Source organism: Leucopleurus acutus (genome assembly GCF_964270905.1).
Source record: "Leucopleurus acutus genome assembly, chromosome: 14".
Taxonomy (NCBI): Eukaryota; Metazoa; Chordata; class Mammalia; order Artiodactyla; family Delphinidae; genus Leucopleurus; species Leucopleurus acutus.
In genome coordinates this window covers 16031250-16050691 of record NC_139156.1, presented here as the reverse complement: position 1 = coordinate 16050691, position 19442 = coordinate 16031250, and the positions used below count along the sequence as shown (strand labels likewise).

Sequence of the window (19442 nt, the reverse complement as noted above, 5' to 3'; positions counted from 1 at the left end):
AGTCCTCACAGAGGAATGCCTTTATTTGTCACCTGCCACTCTGATCTCTGGATCTTCTTTGCCCCCTGCTGCCTCTTGCCCTAGCGGATCTGAAGTTCCACTCAAGTCCATGGTCCCAGCCATGTACAGCCGTCACCTCCGCTTGCAAAGGCTCTGAGGTCCTTTAATAGGCCTCGGGCCTCTGTAGGTCCCCAGTGCTCTCAATAAGCCAGAATCCCCACACTGGACACAGCAGGAACTCTGGGTGTCCTCCAGGTCCCAGAGACCCCCAGTGACTTTTCTTAAAATTTTTATTTTATATTGGACCATAGTTGATTTACAATGTTGTGTTAGTTTCAGGTGTACAGAAAAGTGATTCAGTTATACATGTATCTATTCTTTCTTAGATTCTTTTCTCATTTAGGTTATTACAGAATACTGAGCACAGTTCCCATGCTATACAGTAGGTCCTTGTTGGTTATTTTATTTTATTTTTTTAATAACAAAGTGAATCAGGTATACATATACATATGTTCCCATATCTCTTCCCTCTTGCGTCTCCCTCCCTCCCACCCTCCCTATCCCACCCCTCCAGGCGGTCACAAAGCACCGAGCTGATCTCTCTGTGCTATGCGGCTGCTTCCCACTAGCTATCTACCTTACGTTTGGTAGTGTATATATGTCCATGCCTCTCTCTCACTGTCACAGCTTACCCTTCCCCCTTCCCATATCCTCAAGTCCATTCTCTAGTAGGTCTGTGTGTTTATTCCTGTCTTACCCCTAGGTTCTTCATGACATTTTTTCCCCTTAAATTCCATATATATGTGTTAGCATACAGTATTTGTCTTTCTCTTTCTGACTTACTTCACTCTGTATGACAGACTCTAGGTCTATCCATCTCATTACAAAGAGCTCAATTTCGTTTCTTTTTATGGCTGAGTAATATTCCATTGTATATATGTGCCACATCTTCTTTATCCATTCATCTGATGATGGACACTTAGGTTGTTTCCATCTCTGGGCTATTGTAAATAGAGCTGCAATGAACATTTTGGTACATGACTCTTTTTGAATTATGGTTTTCTCAGGGTATATGCCCAGTAGTGGGATTGCCGGGTCATATGGTAGTTCTATTTGTAGTTTTTTAAGGAACCTCCATACTGTTCTCCACAGTGGCTGTATCAATTACATTCCCACCAACAGTGCAAGAGGGTTCCCTTTTCTCCACATCCTCTCCAGCATTTATTGTTTCTAGATTTTTTGATCATGGCCATTCTGACTGGTGTGAGATGATATCTCATTGTAGTTTTGATTTGCATTTCTCTAATTTAGATTAATGATGTTGAGCATTCTTTCATGTGTTTGTTGGCAGTCTGTATATCTTCTTTGGACAAATGTCTATTTAGGTCTCCTGCCCATCTTTGGATTGGGTTGTTTGATTTTTTGTTATTGAGCTGCGTATAAATTTTGGAGATTAATCCTTTGTCAGTTGCTTCATTTGCAAATATTTTCTCCCATTCTGAGGGTTGTCTTTTGGTCTTGTTTATGGTTTCCTTTGCTGTGCAAAAGCTTTGAAGTTTCATTAGGTCCCATTTGTTTATTTTTGTTTTTATTTCCATTTCTCTAGGAGGCGGGTCAAAAAGGATCTTGCTGTGATTTATATCATAGAGTGTTCTGCCTATGTTTTCCTCTAAGAGTTTGATAGTTTCTGGCCTTACATTTAGGTCTTTAATCCATTTTGAGCTTATTTTTGTGTATGGTGTTAGGGAGTGATCTAATCTCATACTTTAACATGTAGCTGTCCAGTTTTCCCAGCACCACTTATTGAAGAGGCTGTCCTTTCTCCACTGTACATACCTGCCTCCTTTATCAAAGATAAGGTGACCATATGTGTGTGGGTTTATCTCTGGGCTTTCTATCCTGTTCCATTGATCTATCTTTCTGTTTTTGTGCCAGTACCATACTGTCTTGATTACTGTAGTATAGTCTGAAGTCAGGGAGCCTGAATCCTCCAGCTCCGTTTTTCGTTCTCAAGATTGCTTTGGCTATTCGGGGTCTTTTGTCTTTCCATACAAATTGTGAAAGTTTTTGTTCTAGTTCTGTGAAAAATGCCAGTGGTAGTCTGATAGGGATTGCATTGAATCTGTAGATTGCTTTGGGTGGTAGAGTCATTTTCACAATGTTGATTCTTTCAATCCAAGAACATGGTATATCTCTCCATCTATTTGTATCATCTTTAATTTCTTTCATCAGTGTCTTATAATTTTCTGCATACAGGTCTTTTGTTCCTTAGGTAGGTTTATTCCTAGATATTTTATTCTTTTTGTTGCAATGGTAAATGGGAGTGTTTTCTTGATTTCACTTTCAGATTTTTCATCATTAGTGTATAGGAATGCCAGAGATTTCTGTGCATTAATTTTGTATCCTGCTACTTTACTAAATTCATTGATTAGCTCTAGTAGTTTTCTGGTAGCATCTTTAGGATTTTCTATGTATACTATCATGTCATCTGCAAACAGTGACAGCTTTACTTCTTTTCTGATTTGGATTCCTTTTATTTCCTTTTCTTCTCTGATTGCTGTGGCTAAAACTTCCAAAACTATGTTGAATAAACTATGTTGAATTGCTGTGGCTAAAACTTCCAAAACTATGTTGAATAAAACTTCCAAAACTATGGTGAGAGTGGGCAACCTTGTCTTGTTCCTGATCTTAGTGGAAATGGTATCAGTTTTTCACCATTGAGGACGATGTTGGCTGTGGGTTTGTCATATATGGCCTTTATTATGTTGAGGAATGTTCCCTCTATGCCTACTTTCTGCAGGGTTTTTATCATAAATGGGTGTTGAATTTTTTCGAAAGCTTTCTCTGCATGTATTGAGATGATCATATGGTTTTTCTCCTTCAATTTGTTAATATGGTGTATCACGTTGATTGATTTGCATATATTGAAGAATCCTTGCATTCCTGGAATAAACCCCACGTGATCATGGTGTATGATCCTTTTAATGTGCTGTTGGATTCTGTTTGCTAGCATTTTGTTGAGGATTTTTGCATCTATGTTCATCAGTGATATTGGCCTGTAGTTTTCTTTCTTTGTGACATCCTTGTCTGGTTTTGGTATCAGGGTGATGGTGGCCTTGTAGAATGAGTTTGGGATTGTTCCTCCCTCTGCTGTATTTTGGAAGAGTTTGAGAAGGATAGGTGTTAGCTCTTCTCTAAATGTTTGATAGAATTCACCTGTGAAGCCATCTGCTCCTGGGCTTCTGTTTGTTGGAAGATTTTTAATCACAGTTTCAATTTCAGTGCTTGTGATTGGTCTGTTCATATTTTCTATTTCTTCCTGATTCAGTCTTGGCAGGTTGTGCATTTCTAAGAATTTGTCCATTTCTTCCAGGTTGTCCATTTTATTGGCATAGAGTTGCTTGTAGTAATGTCTCATGATCTTTTTTATTTCTGCGGTGTCAGTTGTTACTTTTCCTTTTTCACTTCTAATCCTATTGATTTGAGTCTTCTCCCTTTTTTTCTTGATGAGTCTGGCTAATGGTTGATCAATTTTGTTTATCTTCTCAAAGAACCAGCCTTTAATTTAATTGATCTTTGCTATCGTTTCCTTCATTTCTTTTTTCATTTATTTCTGATCTGATTTTTATGATTTCTTTCCTTCTGCTAACTTTGGGGTTTTTTTGTTCTTCTTTCTCTCATTGCTTTAGGTGCAAGGTTAGGTTGTTTATTCGAGATGTTTCCTTTTTCTTAAGGTAGGATTGTATTGCTATAAACTTCCCTCTTAGAACTGCTTTTGCTGCATCCCATAGATTTTGGGTCATTGTGTCTCCATTGTCATTTGTTTCTAGGTAGCTTTTGATTTCCTCTTTGATTTCTTCAGTGATCTCTTGGTTATTTAGTAGTATATCGTTTAGCCTCCATGTGTTTGTATTTTTTACAGATCTTTTCCTGTAATTGATATCTAGTCTCATAGCATTGTGGTCAGAAAAGATACTTGATACAATTTCAGTTTTCTTAAATTTACCAAGGCTTGATTTGTGACCCAAGATATGATCTATCCTGGAGAATGTTCCATGAGCACTTGAGAAAAAGGTGTATTCTGTTGTTCTTGTATGGAATGTCCTATAAATATCAATTAAGTCCATCTCGTTTAATGTATCATTTAAAGTTTGTGTTTCCTTATTTATTTTCATTTTGGATGATTTTTCCATTGGTGAAAGTGGGGTGTTAAGGTCCCCTACTATGAATGTGTTACTGTCAATTTCCCCTTTTATGGCTGTTAGTATTTGCCTTATGTATTGAGGTGCTCCTATGTTGGGTGCATAAATATTTACAATTGTTATATCTTCTTGGATCGATCGCTTGATCATTATGTAGTGTCCTTCTTTGTCTCTTCTAAAAGTCTTTATTTTAAAGTCTATTTTGTCTGATATGAGAATTGCTACTCCAGCTTTCTTTTGGTTTCCATTTGCATGAAATATCTTTTTCCATCCCCTTACTTTCAGTCTGTATGTGTCTCTAGGTCTGAAGTGGGTCTCTTGTAGACAGCAAATATATGGGTCTTGTTTTTGTATCCATTCAGCCAATCTGTGTCTTTTGGTGGGAGCATTTAGTCCATTTACATTTAAGGTAATTATCGATATGTATGTTCCTATTCCCATTTTTTAAATTGTTTTGGGTTCGTTATTGTAGGTCTTTTCCTTCTCTTGTGTTTCTTTCCTAGAGAAGTTCCTTTAGCAGTTGTAAAGCTGGTTTGGTGGTGCTGAACTCTCTCAGCTTTTGCTTGTCTGTAAAAGTTTTAATTTTTCCATCAAATCTGAATGAGATCCTTGCTGAGTAGAGTAATCTTGGTTGCAGGTTTTTCTCCTTCAACACTTTCAATATGTCCTGCCAGTCCCTTCTGTCTTGCAGAGTTTCTGCTGAGAGATCAGCTGTTAACCTTATGGGGATTCCCTTGTGTGTTATTTGTTGTTTTTCCCTTGCTGCTTTTAATATGCTTTCTTTGTATTTAATTTTTGACAGTTTGATTAATATGTGTCTTGGCGTATTTCTCCTTGGATTTATCCTGTATGGGACTCTCTGTGCTTCCTGGACTTGATTAACTATTTTCTTTCCCATATTAGGGAAATTTTCAACTATAATCTATTCAAATATTTTCTCAGTCCCTTTCTTTTTCTCTTCTTCTTCTGGAACCCCTATAATTTGAATGTTGGTGCGTTTGATGTTGTCCCAGAGGTCTCTGAGACTGTCCTCAGTTCTTTTCATTCTTTTTTCTTTATTTTGCTCTGCAGTAGTTATTTCCACTACTTTATCTTCCAGGTCACTTATCCATTCTTCTGCCTCAGTTATTCTGCTATTGATCCCATCTAGAGTATTTTTCATTTCATTTATTGTGTTGTTCATCATTGTTTGTTTCATCTTTAGTTCTTCTAGGTCCTTGTTAACTGATTCTTGCAATTTGTCCATTCTATTGTCCATTTTATCTCCAAGATTTCGGATCAACCTTACTATCATTATTCTGAATTCTTTTTCAGGTAGACTGCCTATTTCCTCTGCATTTGTTTGGTCTGGTGGGTTTTTATCTTGCTCCTTCATCTGCTGTGTGTTTTTCTGTCTTTTCATTTTGCTTATCTTACTGTGTTTGGGGTCTCCTTTTTGTAGGCTGAAGGTTCGTAATTCCTGTTGTTTTTAGTGTCTGTCCCCAGTGGCTAAGGTTGGTTCAGTGAGTTGTGTAGGCTTCCTGGTGGAGGGGACTAGTGCCTGTGTTCTGGTGGATGAGGCTGGATCTTGGCTGTCTGGTGGGCAGGTCCGCGTCTGGTGGTGTGTTTTGGGGTGTCTGTAGCCTTATTATGATTTTGGGCAGCCTCTCTGCTAATGGGTGGGGTTGTGTTCCTGTCTTGCTAGTTGTTTGGCATAGGATGTCCAGCACTGTAGCTTGCTGGTCGTTGAGTGAAGCTGGGTGCTGTTGTTGAGATGGAGATCTCTGGGAGATTTTCGCTATTTGATATTATGTGGAGCTGGGAGGTCTCTTGTGGACCAATGTCCTGAAGTTGGCTCTCCCACCTCAGAGGCACAGCACTGACACCTGGCTGTAGCACCAAGAGCCTTTCATCCACACGGCTCAGAATAAAAGGGAGAAAAAGTAGAAAGAATGAATTAGTAGAAGAAAGAAAGAAAGAAAGAGAGAGAGAGAGAAAGAGAGCGGGAGAGAGAGAAAGAAAGAAAGAAAGGAGGGAGGGAGGGAGGGAAGAAAGGAAAAAAGAAAGGAGATAAAGTAAAATAAAATAAAGTAAGATAAAATATAATAAAGTTGTTAAAATAAAAAAATAATTATTACGAGAAAAAAAAGAAAAAAATTTTTTAAAAAAGCAAAAAAAAAAAAAACCCCCCAAACGGACAGATAGAACCCTAGGACAAATGGTGGAAGCAAAGGTATACAGACAAAAATCTCACACAGAAGCATACACATACACACTCACAAAAAGAGGAAAAGGGGAGAAAATCATAAATCTTGCTCTCAAAGTCCACCTCCTCAATTTGGGATGAGTCGTTGTCTATTCATGTATTCCACAGATGCAGGGTCCATCAAGTTGATTGTGGAGCTTTAATCCGCTGCTTCTGCGGCTGCTGAGAGAGATTTCCCTTTCTCTTCTTTGTTCTCACAGCTCACAGGGGTTCAGCCTGTGCGTGTAGGTCGCCGGAGGGCGTCTGTTCTTTGCTCAGACAGGACGGGGTTAAAGGAGCTGCTGATTCGGAGGCTCTGGCTCACTCAGGCCGCGGGGGGGGGGGGGGGGGGGGTGCCACGGAGTGCAGGGCGGGCCTGCGGCGGCAGAGGTGAGCATGACATTGCAGTAGCCTGAGGCGCACCGTGTGTTCTCCCGGGGGAGTTGTCCTTGGATCCCGGGACCCTGGCAGTGGCGGGCTGCACAGGCTCCCCGGAAGGGGGGGTGTGGATAGTGACCTGTGCTCGCACACAGGCTTCTTGGTGGCGGCAGCAGCGGCCTTAGCGTCTCATGCCCGTCTCTGGGGTCCGCACTTTTAGCCGCGGCTTGTGCCTGTCTCTGGAGCTCCTTTAAGCAGCGCTCTTAATCCCCTCTCCTCTTGCACCAGGAAACAAAGAGGGAAGAAAATGTCTCTTGCCTCTTCGGCAGGTGCAGAGTTTTCCCCCCGGACTCCCTCCCGGCCAGCCGTGGTGCACTAACCCCTTCAGGCTGTGTTCACGCCGCCAACCCCAGTCCTCTCCCGGCGCTCCGACCGAAGCCCTAGCCTCAGCTCGCAGCCCCGCCCGCCCCGGCGGGTGAGCAGACAAGCTGTGCAGGAATCTCTCCGCTTTGCCCTCCGCACCCCTGTGGCTGCGCTCTCTTCCGCGGCTCCGAAGCTTCCCCCTCCGCCACCCACAGTCTCCACCCGCGAAGGGGCTTCCTAGTGTGTGGAAACCTTTCCTCCCTCACAGCTCCCTCCCACTGGCGCAGGTCCCGTCCCTATTCTTTTGTCTCTGTTTATTCTTTTTTCTTTTGCCCTACCCAGGTACGTGGGGGGTTTCTTGCCTTTTGGGAGGTCTGAGGTCTTCTGCCAGCGTTCAGTAGGTGTTCTGTAGGAGTTGTTCCACGTGTAGATGTCTGGTTATCTATTTTAAATAGAGTAGTGTGTATATGTCAATCCCAATTTATCCCTATCCCCACCTTTCCCCTTTAGTAACCATAAGTTTGTTTTCCACGTCTGAGTCTGTTTCTGTTTTATGTGTAAGTTCATTTGTATCATCATTTCCACTTCCAAATAAGTGATATCATATATTTGTTTTTGTCTGACTTACTTTTGTCTGACTTACTTACTACCTAGGAGCTCACTGACTAGAGAAAACAAGATCCTTGCATTGAAGCTTAAATTCTATTGCTGGCGGGGCAGAGGGGGTGGGGAGGTAGATAACATGCCAATGAGTAAATATAAAATAATTCTGTTAGTGATAAGTATAAAAAAAGAGAGAAGAAAAATATATTTGAGAAAACATCAGTGTGCTAGGGGTTAGGAGTGCAGGGATGCAGGCTGCTCCTGTTTTGTAGCGTGGTCGGGGAAGGCATCGCTGATAAGGTGCCAGGTGACCAGCAGTGTGATGAAAGTCAAGGAGAGGTTCCTGTCCTTGCTGGAGAAGGATGGTCCAGGTGATGGCTCCGAGGAGTGTGCTTGGCGTATTCAAAAGGAACAGCTGGGGGCCAGTGTAGTTGCATCCTTGGGTGTGCTGTTCCTCTTGACAGCTGCGGGGTGTCTCAATGCTTCCCAGGAAACCACTGCGGGGTTCCTGGAGTCCTTCTCCTGGAGAGTAGCCTCGGGTCTTTGCACTCTCCCGAGCCCAGTCGACTTCCAGCCCCTCCAGCAGGAAATCTAATTTTGCACACCGTGGGGCACGTCCGCAGTCTGACTTACTTACTTAGTATGATAATCTCTAAGTCCATCCATGTTGCTACAGATGGCATTATTTCATTCTTTTATGGCAGAGTAACATTCCATTGTGCATATCACATCATCTTTATTCATTCCTCTGTCAGTGGACATTTAGGTTGTTTCCATGTCTTGGCTGTTGTAAACAGCACTGCAATGAACATTGGGGAGCATGTATCCTTTCGAACCATGGTTTTCTCCTGAAATATGCCCGGGAGTGGGATTGCTGGATCATATGGTAGCTCTATTTTTAGTTTTTTTAAGGAACCTCCATACTGTTTTCCTTAGTGGCTGTACCAATTTACATTCCCACCAACAGTGTTGGAGGGTTCCCTTTTCTCCACACTCTCTCCAACATTTATTGTTTGTAGACTTTTTGATGATGGTAATTCTGACTGGTGTGAGGTGATATCTCATTGTAGTTTCGATTTGCATTTCTCTAATAATTGGCAATGTTGAACATCTTTTCTCATGCCTGTTGGCCATCTGTATGTCTTCTTTGGAGAAATGTCTATTTAGGTTTTCTGCTCATTTTTTGATTGGGTTGTTTGTTTTTCTCATATTGAGCTGCATGAACTTTTTGTAAATTTTGAAGTTTAATCCCTTGTTGTTTGCATCATTTGCAAATATTTTCTCTCATTCTGTGGGCTGTATTTTCACTTTATAGTTTCCTTTGCTGCACAAAAGCTTTTGAGTTTAATTAGGTCCCATTTGTTTATTTTTGTTTTTATTTCCATTACTCTAGGAGATGGCTCAAAAAAGGTTTTACTTCGATTTATGTCAAAGGGTGTTCTGCCTTTGTTTTCCTCTAAGAGTTTTATAGTATCCAGTCTTACATTTAGGTCTGTAATCCATTTTGAATTTACTTTTGTGTATGGTGTTAGAGAATGTTCTAATTTCATTGTTTTACATGTAGCTGTCCAGTTTTCCCATCACCATTTATTGAAGAGACTGTATTTTCTTCATTGTATAGTCTTGCCTCCTTTGTCATAGATTAATTGACCATAGGTTTATTTCTGGGCTTTCCTGTTCCATTGATCGATATCTCTGTTTTTGTGCCAGTATCACACTGTTTTAATTACTGTAGCTTTGTAGTATAGTCTGAAGTCAGGGAGCCTGATTCCTCCAGTGTCATTTTTGTTTCTTAAGATTGCTTTGCCTATTCGGGGTCCATACAAATTAAAAATTTTTTTGTTATAGTTCTGTGAAAAATGCCATTGGTAATTTGATAGGGATTGCATTGAATCTGTAGCATGCTTGTGATAGTATAGTCATTTTGACAATATCGATTCTTCCAATCCAAGAACATGGTATATATTTCCATCTGTTTGTTTCAGCTTCGATTTCTTTCATCAGCATCACATTGTTTTTGGAGTACAGGTCTTTTGCCTCCTTAGGTAGGTTTACCTAGGTATTTTATTCTTTTTGATGCAATGATAAATGGGATTGTTTCTTTAATTTCTCTTTCTGATCTTTTGTTGTTAGTGTATAGAAGCACAACAGATTTCTGTGTATTAATTTTGTATCCTGCAACTTTACTGAATTCATTGATGAGCTCTAGTAGTTTTCTTTTAGGATTTTCTATGTATAGTATCATGTCATCTGCAAACAGTGACAGTTACTTCTTTTCCAATTTGAATTCATTTTATTTCTTCTTCTCTGATTGCCATGGCTAGGACTTCCAAAACTATGTTGAATAAAAGTGGCGAGAGTGGACATCCTTGTCTTGTTCCTGATCTTAGAGGAAATGCTTTCAGGTTTTCACCATTGAGTATGATGTTGGCTGTAGTTTTGTCATATATGGCCTTTATTATGTTGAGTTAAGTTCCCTCTGTGCCCACTTTCTGGAGAGTTTTTATCATAAATGGGTATTGAATTTTGTCAAAAGCTTTTTCTGCATCTGTTGAGATGATCGTACAGTTTTTATTCTTCAGTTTGTTAATGTGGTATATCACAGTGATTGATTTGCAGATATCGAAAAATCCTTGCATCCCTGGGATATACCTTGCATCCCTGAGATATACCACGATCCTTGCATCATGGTATATGATCCTTTTAGTGTATTGTTGGATTCAGTTTGCTAGTATTTTGTTGAGGATTTCTGTGTCTGTGTTCATCAGTGATATTGGCCTGTAATTTTCTTTTTTTGTGGTATCTTTGTCTGGTTTTGGTATAAAGGTGATGGTGGCCTCATAGAATGAATTTGGGAGTGTTCCTTCCTCTGCAATTTTTTGAAAGACTTTCAGAAGGATAGGTGTTAACTCTTCTCTAAATGTTTGATAGAATTCACCTGTGAAGCCATTTGGTCCTGGACTTTGGTTTGTTGGGATTTTTTTAATCACCGTTTCAATTTCAGTACTTGTGATTGGTCTGTTCATATTTTTTATTTCTTCATGGTTTAGTCTTAGGAGATTGTATCTTTCTAAAATTTGTCCATTTCTTCTAGGTTGTCCATTTTATTGGCATATAGTTGCTTGTAGTAGTCTCTTATGATCCTTTGTATTTCTTTGGTGTCAGTTGTAACTTCTTCATATCTAATTTTATTGATTTGAACCTGCTCCCTTTTTTTCTTGATGAGTCTGGCTAAAGGTTTATCAATTTTGCTTATCTTTTCAAAGAACCAGCATTTAGTTTCATTGATCTTTTCTATCACTTTCTTTGTCTCAATTTCATTTATTTCTGCTGTAATCTTTATGATGATTTCTTTCCTTCTAATGACTCTGGGTTTTGTTTGTTCTTCTTTCTCTAATTGCTTTAGGTGTAAGGTTAGGTTATTTATTGGGGATTTTTCTTGTTTCCTGAGGTAAGATTGTATTGCTATAAACTTCCCTCTTAGAACTGCTTTTGCTGCATCCGATAGGTTTTGGATCATCATACTTTCATTTTCATTTGTCTCTAGGTATTTTTGGATTTCCTCTTTGATCTCTTCAGTGATTCATTGGTTGTTTAGTAGCATATTGTTTAACCTCCACATGTTTGTGTTTTTTACAGTTTTTTTCTTGTTGTTTATTTCTATTCTCATCGCGTTGTGGTCAGAAAAGATGCTTGATATGATTTCAGTTTTCTTAAATTTACCGAGGTTTACTTTGTAGCCTAGCATGTGATCAGTCCTGGAGAATGTTCCATGTGCACTTGAAACGAATGTGTGTTCTGCTGCTTTTGGACAGGATGCTCTATAAATATCAGTTAAGTCCCTCTGATCTAATGTGTCATCTAAGGCCCATGTCTCCTTATTGATTTTCTGTCTGGATGATCTGTCCATTGATGAAAGTGGTGTGTTAAAGCTCCCCCCATTATTGTGTTACTGTTGATTTCTCCTTTTATGGCTGTTAGTATTTGCCTTATATATTGAGGTGCTTCTGTGTTGGGTGCATATATATTTACAATTGTTATAGCTTCTTCTTGGATTGATCCCTTGATCATTATGTAGTATCCTTCTTTATCTCTTGTAACAGTCTTTATTTTAAAGTCTGTTTTGTCTGATCTGAATATTGCTAATCTAGCTGTCTTTTGATTTCCATTTGCATGGAATACCTTTTTCCATTTACTCACTTTCAGCCTGTATGTATCCCTAGATCTTAAGTGGGTCTGTTGTAGATAGCATATACATGGGTCTTGTTTTTGTATCCATTTCAGCCAGTCTGTGTCTTTTGTTTGTAGCATTTAATCTGTTTATGTTTAAGGTAATTACCCCCACCTCTGATACCAGCAGGTAGGTCTGGCCCAGGCTCTTATGAGGTCACTGCTTTTTCTCCTGGGTCCTGGTGTGCACGAGACCTTGTGTGTGTCCTCCAAGAGTGGAGTTTCTGTTACCCCAGTCCTGTGGAGCTCCTGTGATCAAACCCTGCTGGCCTTCAAAGCCAGATGCTCTGGGAGCTCCTCCTCCTGATGCCAGACCTGCAGGCTGGGGAGCCTGACGTGGGGCTCAGAACTTTCACTCCTATAGGAGAACCTCTGAGATATAATTATTTTCCAGTTTGTGGGTTGCCCACCCAGTGGGTATGGGATTTGATTTTATCACAGTTGTGCCCCTCCTACCATCTTGTTGTGGCTGCTTCTTTGTCTTTGGATGTAGGATATCTTTTTTGGTAAGTTCCAGCAGTTTTTTGTCAATGGTTGTGCAGCAGTTAGTTGTAATTTCGGTGTTTTCGTGAGAGGGGGTGAGCTCACGTCCTTCTACCCAGCCATCTTGTTACTGCCCCCATCCCCAGTGACTTCATCTTAGGTTGTTTATCCCAGCCCTTTCCTCTGACCTTGGGTGCAGAATGAGCAGCAAGTCAAATACAAGAAAGTTCAAAGGAAAAAGCACGTTAATATATTTTTTAAAAGTGATATTAGTGTACATTGACCTTTCCGTGTTCCCTTGGAGCCTTCTACCCTTGGGCCCTCCACGAATGGTTCCCGTAGAGAACAGTGGCATCCCCACTTCTGTATCTTGGGCCCAGACACACTGAGCAGTACTTGTCAAAGTGAGGTCTTTGGTCAGATGGTCTGAGTCAGAATTGCTTAGGGAGTATGTTAAAGTGCAGGTGCCTGGGCTGTCTCCAGACCTGCTAAATCACTCTGGGCAGTGATACTTAGAATTGGCACTTAAAAGGTCTCTTCCCACTGCCCCCTGGCCTAGGAGTGTTATACACACTAATTTATTTAAAGCAGCTTTATTGAGATATAATTAAAATACTGTAAAGTTCACACCTTTAATGTGTACAGTTCAGTGGTTTTTAGTATATTTTCAGGGTTATCCAACTATTACCATCATCTAAGTTTAGAATATTTTCATCATCTCAATAAGAAACCTTGTAAATAGACTATTCTCCAGAGAAGATATATAAATGGCCAATAAGCACATGAAAAGATGTTCAACATCATTAGTCATTAAGGAAATGCAAATCAAAACCATAATGAGATACCACTTCACACCCACTAGGAGGAATCAAATGAAAGACAGACAATAACAAGTGTTGACAGAGATGTGGAGAAATTGGAGCCCTCATACGCTGCTGGTAGGATTGTAAAGTGGTGCAGCAACTTTGGAAAACAGTACAGCAGTTCCTCAAAATGTTAAACATAGAGTTACCACATGTCCTAGGAATTCCACTCCAAGAGAAACAAAGACATATGCCTGCACAAAAACATGTACAGTGATGTTCACAGCAGTGTTATTTATGATAGCCAAAATCCAATGGATGAATGGGTACACAAAATGTAATTTATTCATAGAAGCAAAAATGAACGGATAGAACTACATAAAACTCAAAAGCTTATGCACAGCAAAAGAAACAACAAAATGAAAAGGCAGCCTACAGAATTGGAGAAAAATTTTCCAAACCATATATCAGGTAAGGTGTTATTATCCAAAATATATAAAGAACTCATACAAGCAATAACAAAAAAACCAACAATCTGGTTAAAAAATGGGTGGAAGAACTAAATAGACATTTTTCCAAAGAGGACATCAAAATGGCCAAGAGGCAAGATGCTTAACTAAAATGCTAAGTGAAACAAGGCAGACATAAAAGGTCACGTATGATTTCATTTATATGAAATAGTCTAAAATGGGCAAATCTGTGGAGACAGAAAGTAGATTAGTCATTTCCAGGGGATGTGGGGAGGCGGGATATGACTGCTAATAGGTATAAAGCTTTTTTTGGGGTGATGAAAATAGTTTGGATTTAGGTAGTGGCGATGGTTGTACAACTCTGAATTATACTAAAAACCACATTTGTACTTTAAAATGGTGAATTCTGTGGTATGTGAATTATATCATTATTGATATTGTTATAAAAACTTTTGTACCCATTATATACACAAAAACATTTGCAGAAGAAAAAGTAACCTAATGTTTTAAATTTAGGACTGAAAGTCAAAAATGTTTGGGGGACTTTGACTCAAATGACTCAGCTCTGCTCTCTTGTGAAAAACTAAGCCAATTTAAGTGACTTGGTACCAAAAGGTACTCTATAGAGATCACCCAGTACCTCTTCCAACCCCTTATTTTATGGAAGAGGATACTGAGGTTGGGGAGGAGCAGGTGACTTGGCCGGGACCACAGGGTCGCACTGCGCGTCCAGGAGGCCCCATGGAGCTGTCCTTTCCCACCTCTCTCCGACCTCCCCCTCCACCCCTGCCCCCTAAGTAATTAGTTGAGCCCCTTGTCAGCTGTGCTGAAAATCGTAACTAAGGGCTGTTATTCATGACCCATGACATGCAGAGATGCATTGAGGATGCACCAGATGAGGACACGGGGGTGTGGAGAAAGATGCCTCTTTACGTGTCTGAACAAGGTCAGCTCTTCTTTTGGGGATGAGAATGGTTAGCATTTGTGTATCCCAGGTTGGCTCTAAGACAACAAACAAGAAAAGGAGGCAGTTCCTGGTTTTTGGGCCACGGTTGCAGGGTCATTGAGGACATTGAACGTTAAGACACTCTTACTAATAACAGAGGAATGTTGGCCGAATGGGAGCGATGACCTGCCCAGGGCTCTTTACCCTTTTTCTTCAGTGGAGTTTTAAATTCTCGACGGACGAGCACAGCTGTCCCCAAAACCCAGAACACTTGCCTTTCCAGATCAATGCAGTCCCCTAAAAGCATGTTTTGAAATGACTAAGAAGACACTGTGACAGTCACCTTATTGCTACTTTGTAATAAGTTTAAAAAATACTACAATCAAACCTTACAGTGTTGTACCCCATGATAACCTAAAATCAGATAAAACACGGCCAGCAGTTGGCTTCCGAATGTCTAGAAGTCTGGCCAGAGGGCTGTGCACGTCTGTTCCATCATCTGATTAATTTCATATAACATGACTCTGAGTTTTCTGTGATTGAATTTTGTTTTTCTTTTGGACCCCATCTGTAGATTTATCAAAGTTGTACCGTGTTTGAGTAGCTCTGCAGAAATAGCAATGACCCCTTTCTTTAGCACAAAGCCTTTTATAGCCAGCTCTGGCCTCTTTCAAGCTGCATTAACATTTAAACATAGTTTTTAGAATAGTTAAAATTACAAAGCACTTTGCTCTATTTTTTTTTTACTTAATATTATTTGGTGTGTATTTTTGCATAAAGCTGCATTATTTTTCATGTTGATCCTTTTTAATGGTTATGTAATCAATGAATTGAGCTCTTACAATATAGTAAGTCAGACCCCTAAAAGGACACATTTAGCTTGATTCCAGGATTTTTGTCCATCGCTGAAACCAACAACAACAAAAACTCCTGTAATCAACATCCCTGTACCTACAGTGAGTGTTCTTATGAATTATTTTTCGAAGTCTGTTCCATGAACTACCTGCATCAGCATCACTGGGGGTGGGAAAGGGGAGGCGGGTCTAAAATGTATTGATAGATTCTCAGGCCTGGTCACACACCCACCAATTTGGACTCTGGGAGGATGGAATCTGAAAATCCACATTAGTAAATCTCCTAAGGGACTTTCACGCTGACTAGAATTTGAGACTAGGTAAACTTCTTAGAAGAGGCTGCTAGGTAGTTCATTATAATGACCACTGATGGAGTGCTTACTAGGTACTAGCAGGCACTGGATACAGCATTTAATCTTCAAACAATACTGTTACTTTTTCTACTTTAGCAGGTTTAACAGGAGTGTCAGACCAAGTAACGTTGCCAAGTTTAGCTGGCCAGTATCTCACGGGACTAGTATCTGTGCCCTTGTTCTTAATCGTCCACGCGTTTCTATCATAAACAGCAGTCCATCTGTGAACCTTCACTTTCTACCTAGTTTAGTCCCATTGGAGAGAAATTAGAAAAACCTTAGATTCTGGCCGCAGACCTTCCTGTCTGGAGCCAGACGATGAGCTCAGAACAGTCTCTGTGAGAAACACCCCGTGGAATAAGAAGAGTGGAGGTAGCAGGGTTTCTTCTCATTTCCCGGGGTTCAGATGCTGTTAGGAATCTCACCTGCGCTCGGTCGGCCAGAAGCCAGCAGGTCAGGTGCAGAGGTGGAGAGGGTGGCCGGCACGGGCATTTGTGCGCTAAGCGATGTGGAAGCGGACACCCCCGAGGTCCGTGGAGTTGTAGTCTGGGCCCTCATGGCCTTGAAATTTAATTTCTCTCTAGCCACAGGCTGGTAGCTATGAAGAGCGGGGCCCAGACCCACTCAGAAAATCTGGATTGAAAAGGGAAAACAAAGGTTAACTCTGGAGGGGCCGAGGGTAGACCTGTATGAGAAACAAGAACAGCGTTGCGGAGAACAAGTGCTTTTTTTCCTGGTCCTGAAGCTTTGAATCCATACGGAAAGAAGTGATGATTAGATGGGCACGGGGTGCGGGGGTGTTTTGAGGAGAGAAAGCGAAGTCTGGCTGAGAAGCTAAGGACGCAGGGCCACAGCCAGAGGCTTGTGGGGAACCCTGCCAGGGGGAAGGCACAGGGAGCTCCTGGCTTTTGGCGAAAAGTGTTTTGAAACCATTTAGAACAGTATAGAGTAGGGGTCCAGCAAACCTTTTCAGCAAAGAGCCATAGAGTAAATATTTTAAAGCTCTGCCGGCCGCGTGGTCTCTGCTTAGATAGTACGTAAATGAATGGGCGCCCATTTTCCATGCCCGTTAGGCGCAAGTCTGCAGAGGAATGACCATTGGCTTTGGAATTAGCTGGACTGGGTTTCAACTGCAGTTCTGACCTCCACTGGCTGGGGAGAGGCAGGCTGTGTAGCCTGATGGTTAAGAACTTGGGCTCTGGAAGTGGAGGGTTCAAGTCCTACCTCCACCACCCATGAGCTGTGTCACCTTAGCTAAGGCCCTTCTCTTCTCTGAACTCCCCTGTCTCAGAGCTGTGGTGAGAATTATATGAGCCAAGCACCTTTACACACACACACACACACACACACACACACACACACACTCACACTCACAGCACAGTGGTGCCTGGCATGTGGTAAGTGCACAGTAAATATTAAGTTAGTATTACTGGTCTCTGAGCAGGGGATTCCTCATCTATTACCATCCACTGAAAGGTTTTGCCCCAAATCTATTGTAGTGAGTCATATTATTTTCTTCCCAGTTGACAGAGCTGGCAGTCCACCCTCTGAGGACGTTTGCATGAGCCTCCTATGGCGAGCTTTACTAGGGATTCTGTGCTGGGATTCCACGCTCAGGCGACAATCCCTATAACTAGGCTGTGAGGATTAGAGAATCTTAGCATCCTGATGAGATGGGACCACCGTAACCTGCCCTGATCTGAAAGCAGTCAAATGGTTCAGCCTTCCAGCGCCCAACCCTGAACTTGGAAGTGGGACAGAGAGGCCTGATCACGGACCCTTGCATCAAAGCGAGGCCTCATCAGACCCTTGCCGCAAAGCCCCGTCCTTCACGCCCATAAATTCTTATGAAGCTCATTTATCTGCTTTCCCACCCCAAGGAGATGTTGAGCTGTAACAAGAAGGGAATGGTATGGGGCTGGGGAATGGGAGGTGGGTATTAGACAAACGAGGAGAATTGTGCCCCGGAGACACCATGGCGAGAGACAGCAAACACATACACAAAGAATGTCATTGTTACATAACACAACAGAGATGTGTAGGGGGAGTGTTAAGTCCAGGGGAAAAGTTCATTTCTTTTCATCATTCTTGTGGTTTAGATGGTGAGAGAGTGCGTATCTCATGCTGGAATTGTCCCTTTGAGTTTCTGCTGGAAGAAGGTGGCCATGATTTCAGGTTCTCATTCCAACTTCACCTCTGGACCACTGACTCTTCTTTGTTTTTTTCCTTCTGGGTGAGCTCAGAGGAGGACGTACAGAGATGGGCCTTGCTCTGAAATACCTTCTGCATAAAGGATTCCCTGGGGGCAGAACTGCCTCTGTGCCCCAGGTCCCCATCATTGTCACTGGCGGGAGGTCCCAAGGGCATGTGGCCCTGCCAGCCAAGCAGCTGAAGCAAAGGGGCGTCACCTGTGTTTGCTGTGGGGGTCTGCTTCCCAGTAAGAGATTTGGTCACGCGGGGTCAGCCCTCTGGGTCAGCCTGGGGACGTCGCAGCCATGGGAAGAGAGGGGAGCTGGGAAAACCATCCTGATCCTTCCTGGATCCGTTTTTTCGTCACTGTGCTGTATTGTTGCTGGCACAAGGGGACCGCCAAGTCTTTAGAAGTCTGAGAGTTTGCATCGTCTTTAATTTAGTCTGAATACTTGATTTCAAGTGTCAGAAACTTGACTCTAATTTATCTGGGCAGAAATGGAAGTTCACGGACTCATCCAACTGCACAGGGTGGGTCAGGAGCCAGATGCAGGAATAGGCCTTCCTAGAGGAGAGGGGGGCACAGTTCCTCAATGCTCTCAACCCTGAAAATGGAGGTGACCTCAGTGGGGCTGTTGTCATTTGTGGGTATCAAGTGAAATGACTCTTGGTCTGGGCATTGTGCCTATACATAGAAATCTCTTTATTAATTTTAGTATAGTTGTTCCTTGGTATCTGCAGGGGGTTGGTTCTAGGACCCCTGTGGATACCAAAACCCATGCATGCTTAAGTCCCTTAGTTGGCCACCCATATCCATGGCTGTGGAACCCACAGATATAGAGGACCAACTGTACATTATTTATTCTCTCAATCAATAAATGTATGTTGTCTTCCTCGTGCCAGACACTATTCTAGGTTCTCAGGATGCACAGACAGCAATACAAAGTCCCTGCCCTGATGGAGCTTCTGTTCTAGGAAAGGAACTAGATTTAAAAAAAAAAAAAAAAAAAAAAAGTGAGTGAATTAAACAAGTAACAGTTTCAGGTGGAAATAAAATTCAAAGGAGAAAAATAAAGTAGGGAAGAGGTTACAGAGTGATGGGAATAGAACGGACAGCTGTTTTAGATAGGGGGGTCTGGCAAGGCTCCTTTGAAGAGTTCGTTTTTGAGCAGAAACTTGAGTGAGGAACAAGCCTTCCAAATAACAGGGAAAAGAGCAGGCAAGGCAGGCAGATGGAAAGTGCAAAGGCCCTGAGGCAGTAGCTAGCTCGGTGTGTGATAGAAACAGTGAGACAGCCAGGAGTGGCTGGAGCCCAGCAAGCAAGGGGTGAATTATAAGAAATA

At 41.6% G+C, this 19442-nt stretch overlaps 1 protein-coding gene across 1 annotated transcript in view; it reads left to right on the top strand.

The window, feature by feature from the left end:
* The window catches only part of VWA2 (von Willebrand factor A domain containing 2), a gene marked incomplete at its 3' end in the record, with an annotated part of 55576 nt that overhangs the window by 22520 nt on the left and 13614 nt on the right, over positions 1-19442 (top strand). The window contains 2 exon segments of the mRNA XM_082854451.1: positions 18153-18318; positions 18320-18346. Of these exon segments, the coding sequence (XP_082710577.1) occupies positions 18153-18318; positions 18320-18346 (193 nt within the window).